The sequence below is a fragment of the Alosa sapidissima genome, chromosome 2 (assembly GCF_018492685.1).
Source record: "Alosa sapidissima isolate fAloSap1 chromosome 2, fAloSap1.pri, whole genome shotgun sequence".
NCBI classification, from domain to species: Eukaryota; Metazoa; Chordata; class Actinopteri; order Clupeiformes; family Clupeidae; genus Alosa; species Alosa sapidissima.
The window spans coordinates 29053816-29076063 of NC_055958.1; the positions used below are offsets into that span (position 1 = coordinate 29053816).

General features: G+C 44.9%; 1 protein-coding gene across 1 annotated transcript in view; it reads left to right on the top strand.

The window, feature by feature from the left end:
- The window catches only part of tbc1d4 (TBC1 domain family, member 4), a 38535-nt gene extending 16529 nt beyond the window's left edge, over nt 1-22006 (top strand). The window contains 18 exon segments of the mRNA XM_042065333.1: nt 3388-3596; nt 4195-4347; nt 9833-9984; nt 10224-10415; nt 14243-14245; nt 14927-15088; nt 15499-15657; nt 16445-16689; nt 17691-17789; nt 17791-17851; nt 18274-18279; nt 18282-18388; nt 18391-18444; nt 19892-19978; nt 19980-20069; nt 21584-21676; nt 21678-21728; nt 21730-22006. Of these exon segments, the coding sequence (XP_041921267.1) occupies nt 3388-3596; nt 4195-4347; nt 9833-9984; nt 10224-10415; nt 14243-14245; nt 14927-15088; nt 15499-15657; nt 16445-16689; nt 17691-17789; nt 17791-17851; nt 18274-18279; nt 18282-18388; nt 18391-18444; nt 19892-19978; nt 19980-20069; nt 21584-21676; nt 21678-21728; nt 21730-21885 (2079 nt within the window). The 3' untranslated portion in view covers nt 21886-22006.
- The last annotated feature ends 242 nt before the right edge of the window (nt 22007-22248 follow it).

Genomic DNA, 22248 nt, shown 5'->3' on the forward strand with positions numbered 1-22248 from the left:
ACGGCATCAAAGATCTGCATGTTGTGTTTGGGGTACAAGCTAATGAAGTCCGACATGAATTGCAAAACAGCGCAACACGCCGACTGCTATGAATTATTGGTATGTCTGTGGGTTCAGAAGAAACAACCTAATGGAACCGTAATGGTTGTCTCAACTTCCTGCTCTCTGTAGCACCTCTAGAGTGGAACGGATGATGCTAATGTGTAATTCATGAAGATACCGCATTCATCGGGGGTGGTTTCTCATCCTCTACATAAATGCTGTGGAATAGATCCTGACACTCAGATGCACAGTATCCATACATTCATCTCCAGGAGCACAATCCAGAAATATCTCTCGCTATCTCCTCTCAGTTCTCCGTTTAAGCCATAGCAGGTGTAAGTCGATTGTTTCTGTACTTGGGTAGCTTCACAATCAGGGTAAGCGCTTGACATTATCCATATACACATCTAAGAACATGTAGATTAAACAATATTTCCAAGAAAGTTACATTTTTAGGCCTTGTGAAACCCTGATTGTGAAAGTAGTGCCCACTTGGTGTGTTTTTGGCCCAGTGTCGCGTACAATGGCTGTATAACGTCAACCAGGCTGCATCCTTGGGGCAAAAATATGGTTGGTGAAAGCTGATAAAAGAAGATAACCGCTTGTTGAGGACATCGCCCAGTGTAAGGAGTGTGTGGTATTCAGTTCACTCCGTTCTGTTGTCAGAATGCCACAGCCACTCTGCAAAGCAGTGATAATCATCATCATCATATTTACATTCTCTATCACGTAGGCTGCTTTTTTTTTAACAGTAGGCAAAGGTATATGGTTAAGACATCATCATAAGACACATCACTAAAGTCCAGGTGGAGCACAGATGGTGCCTTTTACCTGTGCAGGTGAAATAGCACACCTGCGTGTGGCCCTTGGGCTCACGTGTCTCTTGCCTGCTCGCTGTCTGTTTGTTCCAGAACACTAGTCTTTATCTACCATTACTGTTTGTTTTGCCTTGGCCATGCTGTTGTTGGCACCCAGCCTTATGGATTACTTATTTGGATACTGTTCTCGCCTTTGTTTATGGATACCACCAGGAGACTTAGGAGCATAAACTAACTTTAAACCGTCCGGTGTTAAGCAAGGCTGCTCAGGCACTGGCCCAGAAGGAATGAAGTAGGTTGAAGGTAAGCTGACGTCTCCCTTTTGCTCGGCAAGTTAGCAATCACTCACAGACAAACTAGTGTCTCGCAGGGTTTTTACATCCTGTAGAGTGGTTGTTACGTAGTTTGTCCTTGCTAGCACTGTCAGCAGCATATTTCTTTAGTAGCTAGGTTGCCATTCAAATCCAGTGTTTGGCTTTTGAGCTCAAATATCAATACCCTCAATCACAATCACAGACTGCATCTTTAATATTAGGGTGTCTAGCCCTGATGTCACAGTTGAATTGCTTTGAATTGTGGGAAGAACAGGTGCAGACTGCGCACATGCAGCTCAGATGAAGCTGTTTCCTGCCTGGTTGTGAGAGAGGTGTCTTTGTGGTGAGGGCAGGGCAGGTGTGAGCTGGGGCATAAAATGATTAAAGCTGCCAGAGGCGACACAAACAACCTGGAGCTCACACACACTCTTCCTTTCACAGACTCACTCACAACTCAAAAGAGTTTTTTTTTTTTTTTTTTTTTCGACCATTTTTGCTTTCATTGAGAATTAACACAGACTTTCCACAGAGAGGGAGTGGTAGACATTCGGCAACATTTGCTTAAAGTGTATATGTCAGGTTAAAAAACATTTGACAAATGAAGGGACATGAAGCAAGATAGTAGTAATGATTTCTTGAAAAATGAACTTTAATTACAATAGAACAATACAATAGATATTTTTATAACTGATTTTATGAACATTCCAGACACAGTGAAGACCTCATAAGAGGGAGTCCAACAAAGTTGAGCATAGGGGAGAATGGGTTTTAACTGCATTTTCTTTTACACTGATAAGGCCAAAAATGTCCTCTGTGACATACCAGTCAGTACACGATGGGGTGGAGCTCCCCTGAAACTGGTCCCCTTGGAAACAGTGCAGTGCAGCGATAAACGTCCTACGTAAATAAGCATATTTTCAAATATGCATTCAAAAATCTTCAAAATCGAGAGTGCACACCTTTGTGCCACGTGCGAGCCACATACGAAATCTTAGGTCAGTCTGACAAACGGTCAGCGAGATATGCGTGCCACAGACACACAGACGCTTCTTGCTTTATAGATAGATACTGACTTATATGAATTGATGTTTGAAAGGGATTTGTTAATGTAATTGTCATGCTTTTGGCTGTTGAATTTGGTACACCATGTTTTTTTTTTTTTTTTACTTTGAAAATCACTCTGCTGAGTTCAAGTTCAAGTCAAGTCAAGTCCCCTGAGTTCATGGCAGACCACGTAGAGCCGCTCTCACCCGCCATCAGCCAAACACATCTCAGTCCCTCTCAATAAAACCAGCCTGTTTATTTGGATCCCTTCTTCTCTTGCCCTTTTTGGGCCTTTGTGGAGCCTGCTTGTGTGAGTTATGTAAACAGCAGAGTGTGTGTGTGTGTGATAGAGAGAGAGAGAGAGTGAGTGTGTGTTTCCAGTGGCCTGTGTTTCCCCCTGGCCTAAGCCTGGGTCCTAGTGTTCACACTGCTGACTCATAGCAGCAGCGCTGGGTCGGGATGTTGTGCACAAAGCAGGAAACAGAGAGCGCTGCTTTTGGAAGAGAGGAAGTTCTGCTACAAGCTACAGAGGGATGGAAAGGACAGAAATGCCTTCCTCTGTGGGTTGTGTAGTAAGCAAGGTTAACGTCACTATTGTTCACCTCCACATAGTGCTACACTGTGTGTGTGGTGTGTGCACGTGCAGAGTCACAGGACACAACCCATTAGCATACAATAGATCAGAGAGTTTGCACACACAGTCAGACTGGACAGAGACACACGCTAGGTCCTCACTCTCTGCACTGCTGCTTAGGTCCAGACTGGTTCTAGGGACAGGCCGCAGGTGAGGTAAGAGCTTTCAGGTTCTGTATGCCTCATGGGTAGACTTCAAGGGAAGATGATGTGGCGCTTGACCACAACTTTTGTGAATAGGGTCTCTGTGAAGTGTCAAATTGCAACGTGTGCTCATTGTGGACATGAATGCAACAGAACACTGATTTTGAACTGAAATGCTGCAAACCTTGAACCTGAATGTTACATTGTTATATGAATGTCTCAGTGTTGTGTGAAGGGTAAATATTTTTGAATGTTTTGTTGCTATTGGTTGGTTGTTTTTTGTTTCCTATATAACCTCACACAGACAGACAGGTACTGTACGTGCACACACACACACACACACACACACACATTCTTCCCATCCCGCTGCTAACAGTTGTCTTTGCTCCCAGCAGGACGAGTCTCCCGGAGACTCCCCTCCTGGAACCCCGCCGGGTTTCCTTGACGACGACCCCGAGGCCGCTCCCTTCCGCCGTCGCGCCCACACCTTTAGCCACCCGCCCGTCAAGAAGCGCATCTCCTTCACCGACGCCCAGAGCCACACCTCCAAAGCCCCGCTCCGCCGGCAGCAGTCTGTGGCCCCAGAGCTCCTCCAGGGCAGGTATGTCACTTCCTGCCACATCATTTCCTGTCTGCAGTCATGGGACTCACTTCCCTTGTCACCCATCATGCGTCCGTGACTTGTGTGCTGGTCAGCAGCTGGGTTTAGCTTGAGTCAAGCCTTTGATGTCTGATGGCTGGATGTCAGCTACTTCGTGAAACCACGATTGCTGTTTTTTTTCTCCTTCACTCTCACTGTGTTGACAGCTTGCAGTCCGATTTTGTTATATACATTTTGTTTTACTACTGAAGCTGATACTGAATACTGCCTGAAGAGAAGTGTTCTCAAAGGTGCAAGTTCCTTGACTTAACATTGAAACGAATGTGTTTGAAGTGAGCAGCATGACCACACCATATACTTACATAGAAGCCTAATGTTCTTATTCTTTTGCTTGTTTAACTTTTACATTTTCATTTGAATACTTTGTGCCTTCCTGGCTTCATCCCATACAGCACATTACATGCATTGTTTTGAACTTTTTACTAGCACAGTGGACTGAAATGGTTTCTGGTGGTTGATGATTTTGTGAAGCATGACTATGTAACCAATGACTATTTGGTGGCCTTTTATGTCTTTGGTCCCGTGCCCCTCCCCCCAGCCCGATGGCCCCCAGGCGAAAGCGCAGCGTGTCGGAGAGCGAGTCCACCTTCAGCCTCCCTCCCTCCTTCTCCACCCCAAGCTTCCTGAAAAGTTTTTACCAGGGCTCGCTGGGCTCCCTCGGGTCCCTCTCCGACCTCGGGCCCCTCAAGAGGTGAGAGGGGATGGGGCACGATGCTGCCTCATCCCCCCCCCCCAACCCCCAGCTCTGCCAGCGCTTTTTAACCACGCTGAAATGCTATGCTGGGAAGAGGGTTTGCAGAGACGTGGGTGTGTGGGGTAGGTGTTAGTGGAGTGACAGACATTTTCGTGTGTCCCTGCAGAGATAACCAAAGGTGCTTGCCGTCACCGTGTCCTCTGTCGCTCTTTGTGTAAAAGAATAAAAATAAAAGATCACAGTGGCCCTCTGTCGCTCTATGTCACTCTTCTCTTCTCCAGAACGCCACACTGGACTCTCTCTATTAGATTTCATCAGAAGCCAGAACAGAAGCTTGAGGGGAACTGCTCTCATTTACAAAGCCCCCTCCGCTTGTTGTGCATGCCAGTGCTTCTAAACCCTCTACTGAAGCGTTGTTGTTTTCACAGCTCATTCTACTTTTGACCAACGCTCTCACTGTAAAGGGTACTAATGATTCCATGTTTGCAGGTTTGCTTGCTAATCTTTATAGCTTCAAAACTAACATGCTTTTTTTTCACATACAATGATTTATTTCACTTTTGCCAGATTAATTTTGCTAATCAATTAAGTCCTAGATACCATAAGTCCTGATAGTGCCTCGTTATTAAACTTGCTGAAGAAAGAACAAATCTTACCAATTATAGACCAGTCACTGCAAGAACTGTAGATCTGTTGGATGAAATTGCTGCCATGGGAATAGGCCTGGTGAGTTTCTATGATTGTAATGGAGGAAATCACACTTGAGATGAGCTGATAATTAACTTGGCTTTGTGCCAACTGACATACCATCAACCAGACAGCCTGTAGTACTTTTCCACAAGTCTGATAACTGCTTGCACAAAGCTAAATTGCCATTAAATTCTCCTTCTAGCTAATGCCTATTCAGCCTGGATATCTGTGTTAGGGGTGTGAATACATTAGCACCAGCTGTAGGCTTTCTCACTTGTAAAGGGTAACATTTCCATTTCAAATGTGTTTCCATTTCAAATGTGAACCTACCAGGCTGGTGGTATTCCTTCATTTATTCATTAATTTATTAATTAATTGATTCATTCATTCATATGGTATTTGTCGTGCAGCTTTTAATGCCACCAGACAGGTCACTAATGGAACAGCACAAAGCCGCTGTCTGCGGAATAGGGAAACCGGGTCGACCTTGTAAGTGTTTTCTCCCAAATCCCTGAGCTTGTGTGACACAGGGTTTCCTGATTTATTTATTTTTTAGACGATTCTTTTTTTATCAGTTTGAGTTGCTGAAATGCCCGTCCTTTTCCCTGAGTCTATACCTGGGGGAGGTAAACAAGTTAGTTGTCACTGACAGACATTGTAGGACAAATAAAAGGTCTCCAGGGTTCAGGAACTGTTGTATGGACAACATTGGACTGGCCCAGCGGTAGCTTCCTCCTGGTCTCTGACAGCTCTGTGACCCCTGGGGTCAGTTGCGTCCTGCTCCACCATCCATTCACATTTCCAAGTCTGAGAGGGCACTTAACCTGCAGGGTATTGGGCCTTTACTTTGTCTGAAATGACCGGTCACATGGATTGGTGGAAACATGCTTATTTTCATCTTTATTCTGAGATGCTTTAGTCTTTACAGGACATCCAGCTGTGGTATGTTTGATCGTTCTTGGACAGTCTGCCCACAGACTATCTACACATGCTCAGATTATCAAGAAACTATTTGTTGACTCTGTTAACTACTATTTATGGTTCAGGTTAGTGGTTGGATTTGGTTAAGGATATTTAGCAATTGTTCAACAACAATTATACATACTGAAGTCTTTGAGGATAAACTATCCAAGTAAAATCTTACAGTTTTTCCTTCTACATGCTGTTGCGTGTTACACAAAGCATATCATGAATTTCAAGATGTACTACAACCATAATAACATCTTGAAGGTTTACTGACGTTTCCTATTGACTTTTATATCTGTTTCCCTTAATGACATGCACATTTTTCTCAAGATTTTTGTTGCATGTACAGTTTTCTCTTAACACGTTTTCTCTTTGCAGGTATTTGTGAACTAATGACAAATAGATTAACAACTAGTTTAACAAATAGTTAAACATGTGTTGCCTTTCATGTTATAACTTTGCAGGTGGGATGGTTGGGCACCTTAACAAGTTGATGTCAAAGCACATTCTTACCATATAGAGAATGTCTTTGTGTGCGTGTCTGTGTGTTTTCTTGCTTGCTTGGATCACAGATTACTTGACTGAGTGACCACAGTTCGTCAGACTGAAGAACTGTCTCTCTGACACTGAGATCAGCAGCACCGGAGCGCCACAGGGAACTGTGCTCTCTCCAGTCCTGTTCACCTTGTACACATCTGACTTCTGCTACAACACTGAGTCATGCCACATGCAGAAGTTTTCTGACGATACTGCAATTGTGGGGTGTATCAGGAACGGGCAGGAGGAGGAGTATAGGAACCTGGTGGAGGACTTTGTGCAATGGTGCAAACTCAATCATCTCCAACTTAACACTTCAAAGACCAAGGAGATGGTGGTGGATTTCCGCAGGTCTAATGGCTTCTACATACCTGACGCACCCGACCGGTAGCGCGACAATGTGACGTCAAAATGACGTAGATCTCTCTGGCGCGCCAGGGTTTTGGCCGTGTAGCGCGAGGTAGCGCACCACTCATTTTTATTCAGACGAGCGCGACAAGGCGGAAACAGGAAGATGGACTAGTTCGAGGGCAAGCGAGTTGCAGTGTTTTGTTACAGTCGTGAATTTTTAATAGTTTGCTGGATAAGTTAACAAAGTTACCAGTGAGAGTTGCAACACATGGAATTAAGAGGAAAGAATAGAAACGATTTCTTTTCAAACAAAGGATATCTATTAAGGCCTGAACAAAATCTCTTTCCACTTCAGGAAATTACACAAACTCAGCCAGCTGCTAGCTAGCTAGCCAGCTAACTAAACTGTTTAAATTATTAAAATTTCCCTCGGGATGACTAAAGTACCTATCTATATATCTATCTATCTATCTATCTATCTATCTATCTATCTACCTGTGCACACACCTTGGAAACTACATGATAATGATGATGGTAGTTGTGAATAGTAGCAACCAAAGTCTGAAGTACCATCACAGAGGCTAGCTACTGGTGTTTCTTACTGCAGCTTCTTCTGCTGTGTAAGTAGTTAATGTTAGTCTTTTCACAACAGCGACACCTCTGTTCAGGAGAATATTGCAACTAGTGTTGCGACCACCACGCGCGAGTATAAATGGTTACGGCGCTTCTGTGACGTCACATTGTCGCGCTACTGGTCGGGTGCGTCGAGTATGTGGGACGTTTAAGCCCACTCTGCTACCAGTCTCCATTGATGGGGTCAATGTCGAGGTCGTAAGCACTTACAAGTACCTGGGTCTCCACCTGGACAATAAACTGGACTGGTCAGCCAACACTGACGCACTCTACAAGAAAGGGCAGAGCAGGCTGTACTTCCTGAGGAGGCTGCACTCCTTCAATGTGTGCAGCAAGCTCCTCAGGATGTTCTACCAGTCTGTTGTTGCCAGTGTCCTCTTTTATGCAGTGGTATGTTGGGGAGGAAGCACAAAGAAGAAGGATGCGTAAGGCTGGTAAGGAAAGCTGGTTCTGTAGTGGGAGCTGAACTGGAATGCGTCACTTCAATATCTGACAAAAGGACCCTGAACAAACTGATCAACATCTTGGACAATGAGTGTTATCCACTCCACAGCACTATTGTTAAGCAGAAGAGCCTGATCAGCTGGAGACTTCGCTCACTGCCTTGCACAACAGACAGACTGAGGAAGTCATTCATCCCCAGGGCCATTGAACTGTTCAATGCATCACTTAAGGGAAGAGGAGAAATAGACTTCTCCGCATAGTCTGTCTGCCTCTTCACCACCTCCATGTCTTGAACTGTCTGTCCACTAGCCACTTTACCATTGTCTTCTGCCTCACTGTTTGCGTGCTTTATTAGCACATATGCAATCTCTGGCTGACATGGTCAAAACTGCACGAAATTGAGAGTGTAGGATCATTATGACACCCTCCGAATGCATGCCAAGTTTCGTGGATTTTCGTTCATGGTGGGCCTTACAATAAAATAATTTATGTGTACATTTAGTGACCGTACACCAACAAGGATTCCCGGGACACTGAAAGACCGGGGTACACGAAACTTGGTGGGCATGTAACCCCACATGGATAGCATGGAACCATCGCTTTTCGTTTTGATCTGTAGCCCCCCCCCCCCCGCTGGACTGGACCCCCCGAAAGGAGGGTAGGGCAGACACAGTTTTCAGTGAATATCTTGAGAACTGTAGGACCTAGGATGACCAATTTTTTGCGTATGTTTGCCTCCAGGGGTCATGTAAACCCATTCCATATGCACACATGTGCATAAACAGATACACACTCACACACACACACACATACATTCACAGTAATCCTACGTATGACACATACTCACACAGTAGACATATATGCGCATGCATGCACATACACACACACAGGCACATAAACAGGCAAACACACAAGCACATGCACATGCACGCACACACACACACCCACACACACATAAACATAAACATGTACACGCACACATGCACACAATTCAAGAATTTCTCAGAATTATGAACAGGCAAGATGGGGGTGGGGTTGTATAAAATGTATATTACATGTGAAATCTATGAACTAATCATGTTTTGGTACTTGTTGTCTAGCAGATACCAGTGAGAATTGAGTGTGCATAATGCAATTCAGTGAGACAGTTAGAATCATATATGCCTTTCAGCGTGACTTATTTTTGTGGAAAACATGTGCTGGACTGGGCGGCGGTCATATTTTGTACCGCTCTGCGGTACATCTAGTTTATATATAGATATATAGACTTTATTCTTGCACTGTTGCACTGTTTGACTTACTCATTTGCACCATCACCATGACACTCATTCACAAAGAGCACCTTACCTTACCTTATGCACACAGGCTCAGTCCCTGCTTCAGTCATTGCAAGCGCACCTGATTGATTAATCACCCAATATGTGGATACTGTTTTTTAGAATTGATTTAGATTAAGTTTTTATTTAGTATAATTTGTATTTTAGTATATTTAGTATATTCTTTATCTTCTACAGTCCTTATTGCTTAGTTGTGTTTTTTATATTATATACTTTTAATTACTTTTTCTGCTGTTAGTGAATGTGTGTGTGAATGTTGTCTGTAGGCTACTGTGACCTTGAATTTCCCCTAGGGATCAATAAAGTATCTATCTATCTATCTTGTTTTGGTGTAAGATTACCTCAAATCTGTGTGTGTGTGAATGTGTGTGTGAGAGCTTGAGAGAGCACTGACATGAGTGTACAGTAACAACCAGTGTCTGTCTGTCTTGTCTGTGTCAGTATTTATTTTCTATAGCCACTAAATACAATGACCATGTCTGTGTGTGCTGTATTGACTGATTGTGTGTGTGTTTGTGCGTCAGTAATGGAGAGGGCCGGAAGAGGACCTTGTCGGGCTGCAGCATTGACTCCCTGACAACACCCACAAACACCCCACGCAGAGTCTCCTGGCGTCAGAAGATCTTCCTGAGGGTCGCTACGCCCCTCAACAAACAGGGCTCCATGAACTGCCCAGGTGTGTGTGTGTGTGTGTGTGTGTGAGAGAGAGAGAGAATGCATGCATGTACACCTACAGATGACAGACCCACCACTGCTTTTAAGTGTTCAGAGTGGTCATTCTCTATGTATATACAGTATGTACTAATGCATATATGTATGTACAGTATGTATGTATGCATTTTTGTATGTTCATACGTGAATACTCTAAAACATTCTCTTGCCCTTATGACCTTGCTGCCTGGGTGACTCTTAAAGACATGGATGTCCGTGAGCTGCTCCCACTGTCTCCCCGTGCCCTGGAGCAGGACCCCCTGTCCCCAGACCAGGAGCCCTTCTCGGGGGAGGGAGGTCGCCGCAGCCCGGCAGAGTATCGGTCCCTGTGGAGGAAGGCCATCCACCAGCAGATCCTGCTGCTGCGCATGGAGAAGGAGAACCAGCGCCTGGAGGGTTAGTAGTCACACACACACACACACACACACACACACACACACACACACACACACACACACACACACACACAATAAAATGTGTGTAGCACAGCTGCGATAGTAAGAGTGTCTGAAGCTAGTCGTGTGATGGGAACTCTCGCTTACCCCTCAAGACTCCGCCAACGCAGGCTACAGGCCCACGTGTGCCCGACCAGCCTTGATCAGGGCAAATTTTCAAATGCGATTCCCAAAAACAGCAAAGATAACTCACCACTCCATCAGAGAGTCGGCAAACGCTCCGTTCAAACAGTGACTCCCCACCACTACTCACCTGAGCTGTTTAAAAGTCTAATGAGCCAATGAGCAGCCCGTAGGTAAGCCAACGCCCCCTCTTATGGATGGGATGGGAAATTGGAGGTCTAATCTACTGTGCATCTATCCTACCTATCCTAACAATGTGCACACACACACTCACACACACGTCAGCACATTGACGCACACATGCGCAGACACACACATACACGTTTCAAATATGCACACACACACTACTGATACCTTATCTTCGAAGATATTACACACACACAAACACATACGCATGTGCACACACAAACATGTCAACACGTTGATACACACACATATAGACACACACACACACACACACACACTCACTTCAAATACACAACACAAACATGCAAAGGTCAACCACCACTAGCCACCACAAATGCCTGATATCTGTGTATACATGTATGCAAACACAAAGACTGTATGCAGGGTCAGTAACTCTACCAACACCTTACTATCCTTACTTTGGCTAGATTTGTGTATGCAAATAGACAATAGTTCCATGCCGTTTTCAACAGCTATCAAAAACAAAGGTAATTTTTGGATAGATGGATTTTTTGTGAATGTTTCTTCTTCTGCATAAGATTTTAGTCATCTTTAGTTCATGTAATACTTTATTGTCAATGCTTTCACCAGACCAAGCTCAATCTTTTAAGAAATCAAAAAATAAATAGCGGGCAGATCAGGCTGGCTTCACCCAGCTTAGTCCATAGGCGCCCGATATTGTTTAATTTTCCGATTGAGATATCCACGCTCTGGTTATTCTAAATGCAAAAATGCATCACGGAGTTATGACAAAACTGTAACTAACAAACTAGATCCTAATAGAAAGCTGTTAGCTTCCCTAAGCTACTATAAACACACACACACACACACACAGAGACTCTGTATTATCAGTATCCTGTTTCACAATAATTACATTGTGTGGTAAAACAAAGAGGAAACACTTGCCTTGAAACCACATATCTAGAAGGGAGTGTTTGTTAGACACTGATGGATCATATGGTACACACAGTGAATAAGAGAGAGACTGACACCTGCCACAGATCTCAAGTTTACTACACACACACACACACACACACACTCTTACACACACACACACGTTGCTGGTATTTCTCTAAAACGCACACTGTATATTTTTGGAGTTTTTCACACTCCCTGACTTACCCCAGAGAGGAATGGAAGACGCCATGTTGTTGGCTTCTCTTAAGTTGTGTTTCTCTTTCGGCCCAGTCTTTATTATGACTGCCGCTAGCGAAGCGGTCATATAATGATTGTCAAAGTCCCCCCCCCAATCATCTACTTCCTGAATTTTTGGTCAACGATACCCGGGACACCGAAACACCGGTGCACATGAAATTTGGTGGGTATGTAGCCCCACTAGACTTTTACGGAAAAATTTCTACAATAATACTAATACTACAATAATTTACTATTAAATAATTTAACTATTTAAACTACTCAACTATTGAACCGTTCAGCCATTTCAACTGTCAGTTGTTATCAACTATGACTCCTGTCAACTGTTTCCAAATAAAAGTTTGTTTGGCATTTTATGTTAATATACAGTATGTTTATATTTTCATGCACTGGTAATTTCCTCGAAATTACATTTTCTAGTTCCCATTTCTTCTTGAAGCCGAAATAAATCTGAGAATGTTTATCGGACATGCTTGGCTTTTACTGCAGGTACGTTAATCTTATAATATCAATAAGGACCTAGGTACAATAATGTTACCGTTAGCGTTGGTTGAGTGATGGAGGCTAATTTGATTGCATTTGTAGAAAACTATAAATGCGGTTATACCAAGCAAATTGATAGCAGCACTGTAATTGTATCTTTTGACTGTCATTTGTTGCAAGTGCTACAAAAAGCATTCTGTGCAATGGAAGATTTACCAACGTTACACCGGTCTGATACAGTTTTGCCTATACATGCGTGAGACTGAGACGCCTGTTTATTTTGTTTTAAGTGCGTGCAGGGTGTGAGAGGGGAATCGATGTGCTTTGATTCCATCTTGGTAGTTGTAGTCTGTGAGATTAAAAAGCACGTGTGTGTGAAGTATCCAAACAATGACACCTTCATTTCATTATGGCTGCTTTAGCAACACACCTTAAGCTACTGTGTAGTGGGTCCGATTTAGAAGTGGCTACTTCATTCGCGTTTTCCTTGAGTCATGGAGCTGCGTGAATTTTATTACAACTTTTCGCACGATATGGCAGTTTAAGTCCGCTTGATACTGTAAGGCGTAAGCCATTGGTTTCCAAAGGAGATTTTATTTGTGTCGCCAGCATAGCCTATTGACAATTTATGTTGTAAATAGGCCTACCTTATAGGCCTACCTGTAGCTTAGGGAAGCTAACAGCTTTCTATTAGGATCTAGTTTGTTAGTTACAGTTTTGTCATAACTCCCTGATGCATTTTTGCATTTAGAATAACCAGAGCGTGGATATCTCAATCGGAAAATTAAACAATATCGGGCGCCTATGGACTAAGCTGGGTGAAGCCAGCCTGATCTGCCCGCTATTTATTTTTTGATTTCTTAAAAGATTGAGCTTGGTCTGGTGAAAGCATTGACAATAAAGTATTACATGAACTAAAGATGACTAAAATCTTATGCAGAAGAAGAAACATTCACAAAAAATCCATCTATCCAAAAATTACCTTTGTTTTTGATAGCTGTTGAAAACGGCATGGAACTGACAGAGATGTTTTTGTTTATTAATAAATACATAAATAAAAATATAACATTATGCTGATACCTTTTGCTTTTTGCCTCGTAGCCTACAGGTGTAAGTGACCTTTCATCAATCCAGTTGCAATGGATGAACTGTGATGAACTGCCCTACTTGTGATTGTTTAGAGATTTTAAAGGTTTTATAACAATGCTACAACTTCTTTGGCTATTCTACAATCTATTCACCTTTTCAGCGCCAGTAGGCTACTTTCTGTGCAGCCGCACACACACACAGGCATGCCAAACAAGCATACACAAAAGTTTCAAGAGTGGGGGATGGAGTAAAAGATGGAGACATTGATTAGTGTGATTTATTTTCGCGGAAAGGATGTACAGGACTGAGCGGCGGTCATATTTTGTACCGCTATGCAGTACATCTAGTTTTCTAGAGGGTCAAATGCTTAAGCCTCTGTCCGAGGCTCTGGAGCGACACTATTTTCGGACAGGAATGTTTAGATTGACCGGTCTCCCCCTCTCCAAGAACTCATTTTGAGGATTTCAGGCGCCCAATTTCTTGGGCTTTTTGGTGCCCTGGTCAGCCAGTGTTATGATTGAGATCATTGGTCACCAAGGGATTTCAAATGTGTGGGAATGTACACAACTCATGAATGTTCTCAAAAAAAGATTGTTCAAACACTGCCCTCTATAGACATAATGGAGTATTGTGTCATTTACGTCATCCCAACATCTTTTTTTTCCCCCCTGTGTGTCTGTGTGGAGGTGTTTCTGAGGAACTTAAGTGTGATGTCTCTGTCCCTTTAAGTAGAAGGTAAGAATTGTAAGAGAGCTTTCATGTCGACTGTCTGTGTGCCTCGCTGTAGACAGCATGGCAAACCTAAGAAGCCGCCCCATAGAGCCTGCTGTGTGTGGCTTGTCTTATAGTTTATTTAATATTGACATGAGGAGTCTGTTTCAAGAAAAAGGCTCCAACTCCCTCAGTTTCAATATGGACTTTCACTGTAGCACTGAGTGCTTTGAAGCTCTGTGAAAGTTGATAACTGGAAATGTGCTGAAATGCTGAGATGGCTGTTTTCTTTGTCTTCTGGGTGAGAAAGGAGAAAGTAGCTTGGAGATAAGAAAATGGTAACGGTCCTTGCCCAGTCTCTGTTCATCTGTGTGTGTGTTTCTGTGCAGCACTAAGCAGACGGTGCATGCAGAGTGCACAGCTAGTAGAGCTTGGACCTCTGGTGAGAGTTTGCTTGAGCGCAAGGGTGTATGATCTAGCGCTGTGATTGCCATGGGGACCATGGTCTCATCTTATCTATGGTGACAGTCATTTCGGTAACAGAAATGACAAGTTGTGTCACAACATTTTGTTTAATCTCTCCCTCCACCCCTTTCTCTCTCCCTCTGTTTCTCTCTCTCATGCTCTCTTTTGCTTTCTCTCTCTCCCTCCCTCTTTCCCTCCCTCCATCTCTCCCTCACATCTCTCCCTCACATTCTCCCACAGCCAGCCGAGATGAGCTGCACATTCGCAAGATGAAACTGGACTACCAGGAACTGGGCCAAGACTCTAAGGACATCCAGGCCTTCTGGGAGAAGAAGCTAAGTGTCCCCTGCAGAGCTAAGGTCCAGTGGGATAAGGACGAGCTCCAGTCCATCCTCAGCCAGGGTGAGTGTTTGGCCATCTGAGGGCTGTCCATAGCCTCTGGTCCACTACAGTCCAGTCCAGTGTTCAGTGTTAATCGCCCTGTTCCTGTACAGCTGCAATGTCTGTATCCATAGAAAGTGGCCATGATGGGCTGTTCATTAGCTCATTATGAAGGATCAGTCTGGGATTCTGGCGAAAGATTGGCAAGATTGGCAACCAATCAAATTACACGCCTCCATTCTGTGATCCTGAAGCAATACAATGATTGGCTGGAATAGACTTAATATATGATCCGGGTTGGTCCCGTCCAAGCCACTTTGTTTCCCATTTCAGTCAGAACTGCAGTTTTTCAGGCCTACACACAGAACAAACACCTACAATGTGTGATATATAAATCGTTTCTTTCTCTTTCTCTCTCTGTCTCCCTGCAGGAGTGCCCAAGAGCCGGCGTGGTGAGGTGTGGCTGATCTTGTCCCAGCAGCACCGTCTGAGGTACCGTCTTCCTTCGCGCCAGGTGCCCCCAGACACGGCCTACCAGGACCTGCTCAAGCAGCTCACCGCCCAGCAGCACGCCATCCTCGTTGACCTGGGTACGTACACCTACACCTGCACCACCCAGTCACACCAGGGGGCCGGCAAGGGTTAGTAAACTAGCGCTCAGCTAGGGGTTAGTAAACTAGCGCTCAGCTGCGGACTACATACAGGACACCAGAGTAGCGGACCAGTATTGGTCAGTGCATTGAGCTGGAAGGCTGGTCTATGGATGTCTGGAAAAGATGGGTCAGGAGACAGGGTTAGGGTTTGGATTCACATTTTTTTATAGAATTGCTAGACTGTTATCACACATCATATGCATGTGTAAGTGCAGGTTGGACTATATTTCCAAATGTTAAAGGATAATTCCGGTATTTAGCACTTTTCTGGTTTGTTTTGGATGAACTGGCTTGGTGGACACCGAAATTTCGACGATGGGTCCTGTCTCGACTTTTCTGACTCGTTTTGAATCGCCTTTGACTATTTCAGAGTGGCTGCCTATGGGCATGCACAAACATGTCCTTAAAACAACCCTTACTGTTCGTTTTCAAAACTGTGCAACTCACCGAGTAGTTAGTGGTTCATCCAAAACAAACCAGAAAAGGGACTCTTCCTTCAATGCTGTAGCCTGATCTTTTGTTAACTGAGTTTATGGTCAACAGTATTTTTTCCATTGCCACAGGGGGAGCCAATGATCTCTGTGGACAGATGTAGTCATCTCTCTCTCTTTCTTTCTCTCTCTGGCATAAATCATACAGTATCTCACACTGTCACTGACCCTTCTTTATTGCCCTCTCTCTCACTCACTCACTCACACTTTCTCTCTCTCTCTCTCTCTCTCAGGCCGGACGTTCCCTACACATCCGTACTTCAGCACCCAACTGGGCGCGGGTCAGCTGTCGCTGTATAACCTGCTGAAGGCCTACTCCCTGCTGGACACGGAGGTGGGCTACTGCCAGGGCATCAGCTTCGTGGCTGGCGTGCTGCTGCTGCACATGAGCGAGGAGCAGGCTTTCGACATGCTCAAGTTCCTCATGTATGACCTGGGCTTCCGACGCCAGTACCGCCCTGACATGATCTCTCTGCAGGTAAGCCTGTGTGGGTGTGTGTGCGTGTGCGTGTGTGTGTGTGTGTGTGTGTGTTTGGGATCCTCCCTGAACACCCTGACATATTTGGAGGTCACATTCTCACACATGATCTCTCATTTTGTCTGCACAACAAATGGTCAGAAGTCTCTCTCTTTAGTTAAATCTCCTTAAACTCCTTTGTGGCCAGTCGGTTTTCTATCCGTAAGCAAACAGGTAAATAGCCACTGCCTCTGGTGCATTAGAGACCCACGCACAGTTCACAGTAAACAAAGAAAGAATGACTCACTTCTTGCAACAGCAAGAAGCATTTTCAAACTGAGCCGCCATTTGCCAAGGTGGAATGTTTCAACCTGAGTGACTCAGACGCAGTGTAAACAATAAGAGAGTTTGCTGAAGTTTTTGCCCCCCCCCACACACACACCCCTCACCTGACCACACCTGTGCCTCGCTAACTCTTGTACTAGCATTGCACCAGCCAGCCACCAATACAACAGGCTTTGTGTGTGGCGAGCCGGCAGGTCTCTCCTTGTGGTGTTCGTGCCCTGGCAGGTGTGCTGACAGAATGTGTAACCTCAGCCTTGCCAGGGAGGTCGCCAGCCGCCCGGGACTACTGGGTGTCAGGCTGCCTATTTGCCAGCTCCGTCCAAAGTCCACCCTCCTCTTGCCCCTCCTCCTTTTCCCTGACTCCATTTTTTAAAACCCTCCCTTCTCTCTCTCTCTCTCTCTCCCTCCCTCTCTCTCTCTCTCTCTCTCTCTCTCTCTCTCTCTCTCTCTCTCTCTCTCCCTCTCTCTCTCCCTCCCTCCTCTATCTCTCTCTCTCTCTCTCTCTCTCTCTCTCTCTCTCTCTCCTCCCTCTCTCCTCTCTCTCTCCCTCCCTCCCTCCCTCCCTCCCTCCCTCCCTCTCCTCTCTCTCTCTCTCTCTCTCTCTCTCTCTCTCTCTCTCTCTCTCTCTCTCTCTCTCCTCTCTTTTACTCTGGCTCTTCTCCCCCCGCCCCCCTCAGATTCAGATGTACCAGTTGTCGCGGCTACTACACGACTACCACCGGCCGCTCTACAACCACCTGGAGGAGCAGGAGATCTGCCCCAGCCTGTATGCCGCCGCCCTGGTTCCTCACGCTCTTCGCCTCCCAGTTCCCCCTCGGCTTTGTTGCCCGCGTCCTCGGTAAGGACGCCACACACTCTGTGTGTGTGTGTGTGTGTGTGTGTGTGTGTCTGAGACACAGAGAGACAGAGAGAAAGAAAGATGCCTCTCAAAGCAGGCAGCTTCAAGTTTCAATGTTCATTCTTACGCACTGTTAGGTGGGGAGAGGAGGCTATTCATTTCTATTTAGTGTGATTGTTTTTTCCGTTTGCCATTTTAGCACATTGGCATTTTCTGTTTGAGGTTCTGTGTTTTATATGCACATTAGTGCAGTTTTGTTTGGCTCAGGGACTATGTGTGGATATGGATGTTTTTGCATGTATGCTTTTATCTGTTTTGTAGAAGTACTACTGAACTTCTGTCAACATAGTCATGTGTGCAATAGACCTGACAAAGCACTTCCCCTGAATTCTGGTGTGTGTGTGTGTGTGTGTGTGTTGCAGACCTGCTGTTGTGCAGGGCACCGAGGTGATCTTTAAGGTGGCTCTGTGTATGCTGAGCAGTCACGAGGGGGAGATAGTGGAGTGCGAGAGCTTTGAGACCGTTGTGGGACTATCTGAAGAGCAGCCTGCCCCTCCCTCAGTCAGGCCCAGATGGAGCAGATCATCTCTAAGGTATTCGTGGCAAGAAAACACACACAAATTCACACACATACTATATGCCCACACACACTGACATGGAAACATGCACACAAACGTGCAAAGATAGACACACACAAACTACACATGACTACAAATAAACTACACACGACTAGGCACGTAACTATACAGTTAACTCACGATTCGATTCGATTTGATACACGATTCAAGGGCTCACGATTAGATAGTCACCATACAGCCTATTCAACAGAGCAGGACTGAAATGAAACTAGAATTTTAAACTTATGTATTCCTTCCTAGTGAAAGATGCAAAAGTTATCACTTCACAAAGCTAGTTATATGTTTTCACAAGAACTAGGCCTAGAAGTATTATATATTTTGTAATAGACATTTATAATTTTTTGAACCGTGAAATTCTACAGTGCGTTGTTACACCCCACAATTCGTATTGTATTTCTTTTTTATCAAGATGCAACACTGCAACGATGCATTGCGAACACACACACTATTCCACTGCTTTGTAGATATGTTGTCAGAAAGGTGAGCTCCATGCTACAGCCCATCATGATCGGCTCTACAGTCATTGAAGCCTCTCCAGGCGGCGGCTACGCAGCAGTGTGTGCTAGCTCTTCTCCTGGGTGTGTTTGTCACTTGAGAAGCAGAAGTGCAGTGTACCGTAGCTTCCAATCTTGTGACACACTGTCTCTGACCCTTAGCCTCATGGCAGTTAGAGTCAGGGGCCCTCTGGAACTCTGTGGATCATTTATTTGTCCTTAACAAAAGAGGAATGGATTCCTCAAGAAACGAAAGGACCCACACCATAAGTGTATCTAAATTAGCTATGTACCAAAAATTAAATTTTACCCGTGACTCGAAGAGCTGTAAACAGTGTTGTAAGGCTACGTGTGCAAATCCACTTGGAGCTCCAGTGAATTTTGATTTGCGACGAGAATTCTCAGTCTAACCGTTGATGTGCCGTGAGAAAGTTGGAAATATGCACCCACCAGCCCAGCACTAAACTCCGAGCGTGGTAAACAAAATCGGATATTTCAGGCAGTAAAAGCCCCGGTAAGAACCAAACTAGATTTTGTTCAAATCTACACACCAATGGCTACTGAAAAAATGTAAGGTTCATCTATCAAATGTTATTTTGAAGTATTAAAAAACATTGTTGTTTTAGAATTTTCAAACGAAAGGGTTGGCAATTGGTGGTTTTACAATATGTGTCTGTATTTGTTGTTTGTTTGTTTAGTTTCAATTTCAGAATACGTTTATAGCCAATTCCTTGAGGGTGCTGGTATAGCCCACCATTTGCTCACATTGTTCACATAGTTTTGTGATATCTGTATTGTGTGGTAGGGGTGACGTATCTGTGACGTAATTAAACAAATTCACAGATGTTCATCATCACACTGAAAGCAAGCTTTATGACGTGTGTGTGTGTCTTGTGTTTTGTGGTCAGGCTACTGAGATGGACATCTCTAAGCAGCTGCATGCGTACGAGGTGGAGTACCACGTCTTGCAGGATGAGATGGTAGACACTACTACACCCTTCAGAGGATGCTGACCGGCTGGATAAGCTGGAGAAGTCCAACGCCCAGCTCAAGAAGCAGAACATGGAACTGCTGGAGAAACTCCAGGTGAGTGTGAGTGTGAGTGTGGTGTGTGGTTAGTGTTTCCAAGTGCACATATTCATTAGGTGCTTTAGAATGTGGTAATCTGTGTATGTGTTTATGTTAACTCATTGAGTGCCAAAACTTAATATTACATTTTTCCTTCCCATGCGTTGAGTGCCAAAAACATAGATATTACGTTTTTTAGCTTTTTTTTTTAAATTACGAAACTAGACACTCTAACACATCTTATATGTGATTTTGGGAACTCTGTGATGAATGGAAATGAAATATATGACGATGAAAACGCACAATCTGGACATTTTATCATAACTCGGTTGTCGCTTTTGGGTCGAATCAGTGACGCATGCACATCAGCTCAAAACCAGGCCATTTTCGTGGGTCTATCACTAGGTGGCAGTCTTGCCAGGTCACTTCCCGGAAACTTTACAGGCAACACTTCATATTTCATGAAAGACGTTATATCTCCATTTCTAGAAAAAAAATTTGATGAGAACTAGCCACTGTTTAGCTTGGGATTTCTCAGGAACAGAGGCGTGTGGAAATACAACGGTTTGCACCCACTGAGAGCTTAAAGTCTCACCTTTCAAACGAGCTATTGTATGTGTTCATAGCTATAACACAGAATATGCTGTGGCTGTACAAAATATTATCAACAATGGTCTAGATTGCTGGCACTCTAGGACAAAGCTTCCCGAAAACAGCTTGGCATTCAATGAGTTAATACCCCCTCAGGTTAGTGGTGGATTGCACATTTTTTGTTTTTTGGATAGCTGTTTTTTTTATTCCAATACAAGTTCAGAAATACTATTTCATGCACTTAACCCACAGAGTAAAACGTTCACATACCTAACCTCTTGTAACACTTCATCCAAGGTACATTAGTCTCCTCCATTGTGTTTGCTCCTTAACCTGCCAATAGGTGGCACTAGAGCGCAACCTTAAAATCTCACTGCAGGAAGACTAAATTAGAGAATGTGAGCACTGGGAGCTTCCCTCGACTTGAGGTCATAGCAGTGACTCAGGTATAGATTAGTGCCCGTGCCTTTGAGCTCACCTCACGCACCGCGGGCTGATGAGGAGACGAGGAGGAGGGTGAGCAAAGAGTTTGTCATCAGCCATCGATCACTTCCTTCTTGCTCAGCCCCTTCCTGATTAGTTATTTTGTGTGTGTGTGTACTGAGCGCAGAGAGATTTCCCAGAGAAAATTGCTTGTGTGTTTGTCCGAGCTACTCTCTCTGTTGAAATGATGTCACAGGAAGTGGTCGCTCTGTGCCAGCTGATGTGGAATGGGGTTCTTTTAATCACACTCCCTCAATCTCTCTCAGTCTCTGTGGCTCAGCTGGCATAAGCGTCAGGTGTTACTAGCACAACAGTGGTATAGACACCATGTTTTCATTTTTTTTTCCCCCTCATGTCGGTATTTTTCCCCCCTCATGTCCGGTATTTTTTGCTTCCTCTTTTGCTTCTGTCTCCTTCTGTCTTTTTTTTCCTCGCCCTCTCCCGGTCTCCTGGCCCAGGCGGCGCGTGTGAAGATCCAGAGCCTGGAGGTGAACATGGAGAACTTCCTGTCCCGCGAGAGCAAGATGAAGCATCTGATTCGCTCGCTGGAAGCAGGAGAAGGCCTCCTACCAGAAGACCATTGAGCGCATGCGCAGCACGCTGCCCCGCCGACGCCTCTGGCGACGTGGAGCTGACCAACATCAAGCCCAACGGCAAAGCCAAGGCCGCCGCCGTCAACCACCACCGGCAAGAAGCTGTGAGGACCGAGCCAGGAGGAATCAGTGTGTGTGTGTGTGTGTGTGTTTTGCAAGCGGCATAATGGTGGTGGAGGTGACTCTAGGAGGGGATGTGTTGGTCTGGCACGGGGGTGGAGGAGGAAGAGGAGGAGAGAAAGAGAGAGCGAGTGATGAGGAGGGGGAGGGTGGGAGAGCTGGACACAGAGTGGGTTTGATAGGCTGTGTGGGAGGTTTGGCAGGTTCTCTGGTGCTGTCTCCCCTGTCACAGAGCTCTGGAGCTCCACTCCCTCCCTCCCTCTCTTTCCATCCACCCATCTCTCTATCTCTTTCTCTCTCTCTCTCTCTCTGTCTCTCTCTCTCTCTCCATGTCTGTCTTTCTCACTCTCTCTGTCTATCTCTCACTCTCATTTTCCTCCCCTCTGTTTTTGGCTGTTGCACTGTCTCTG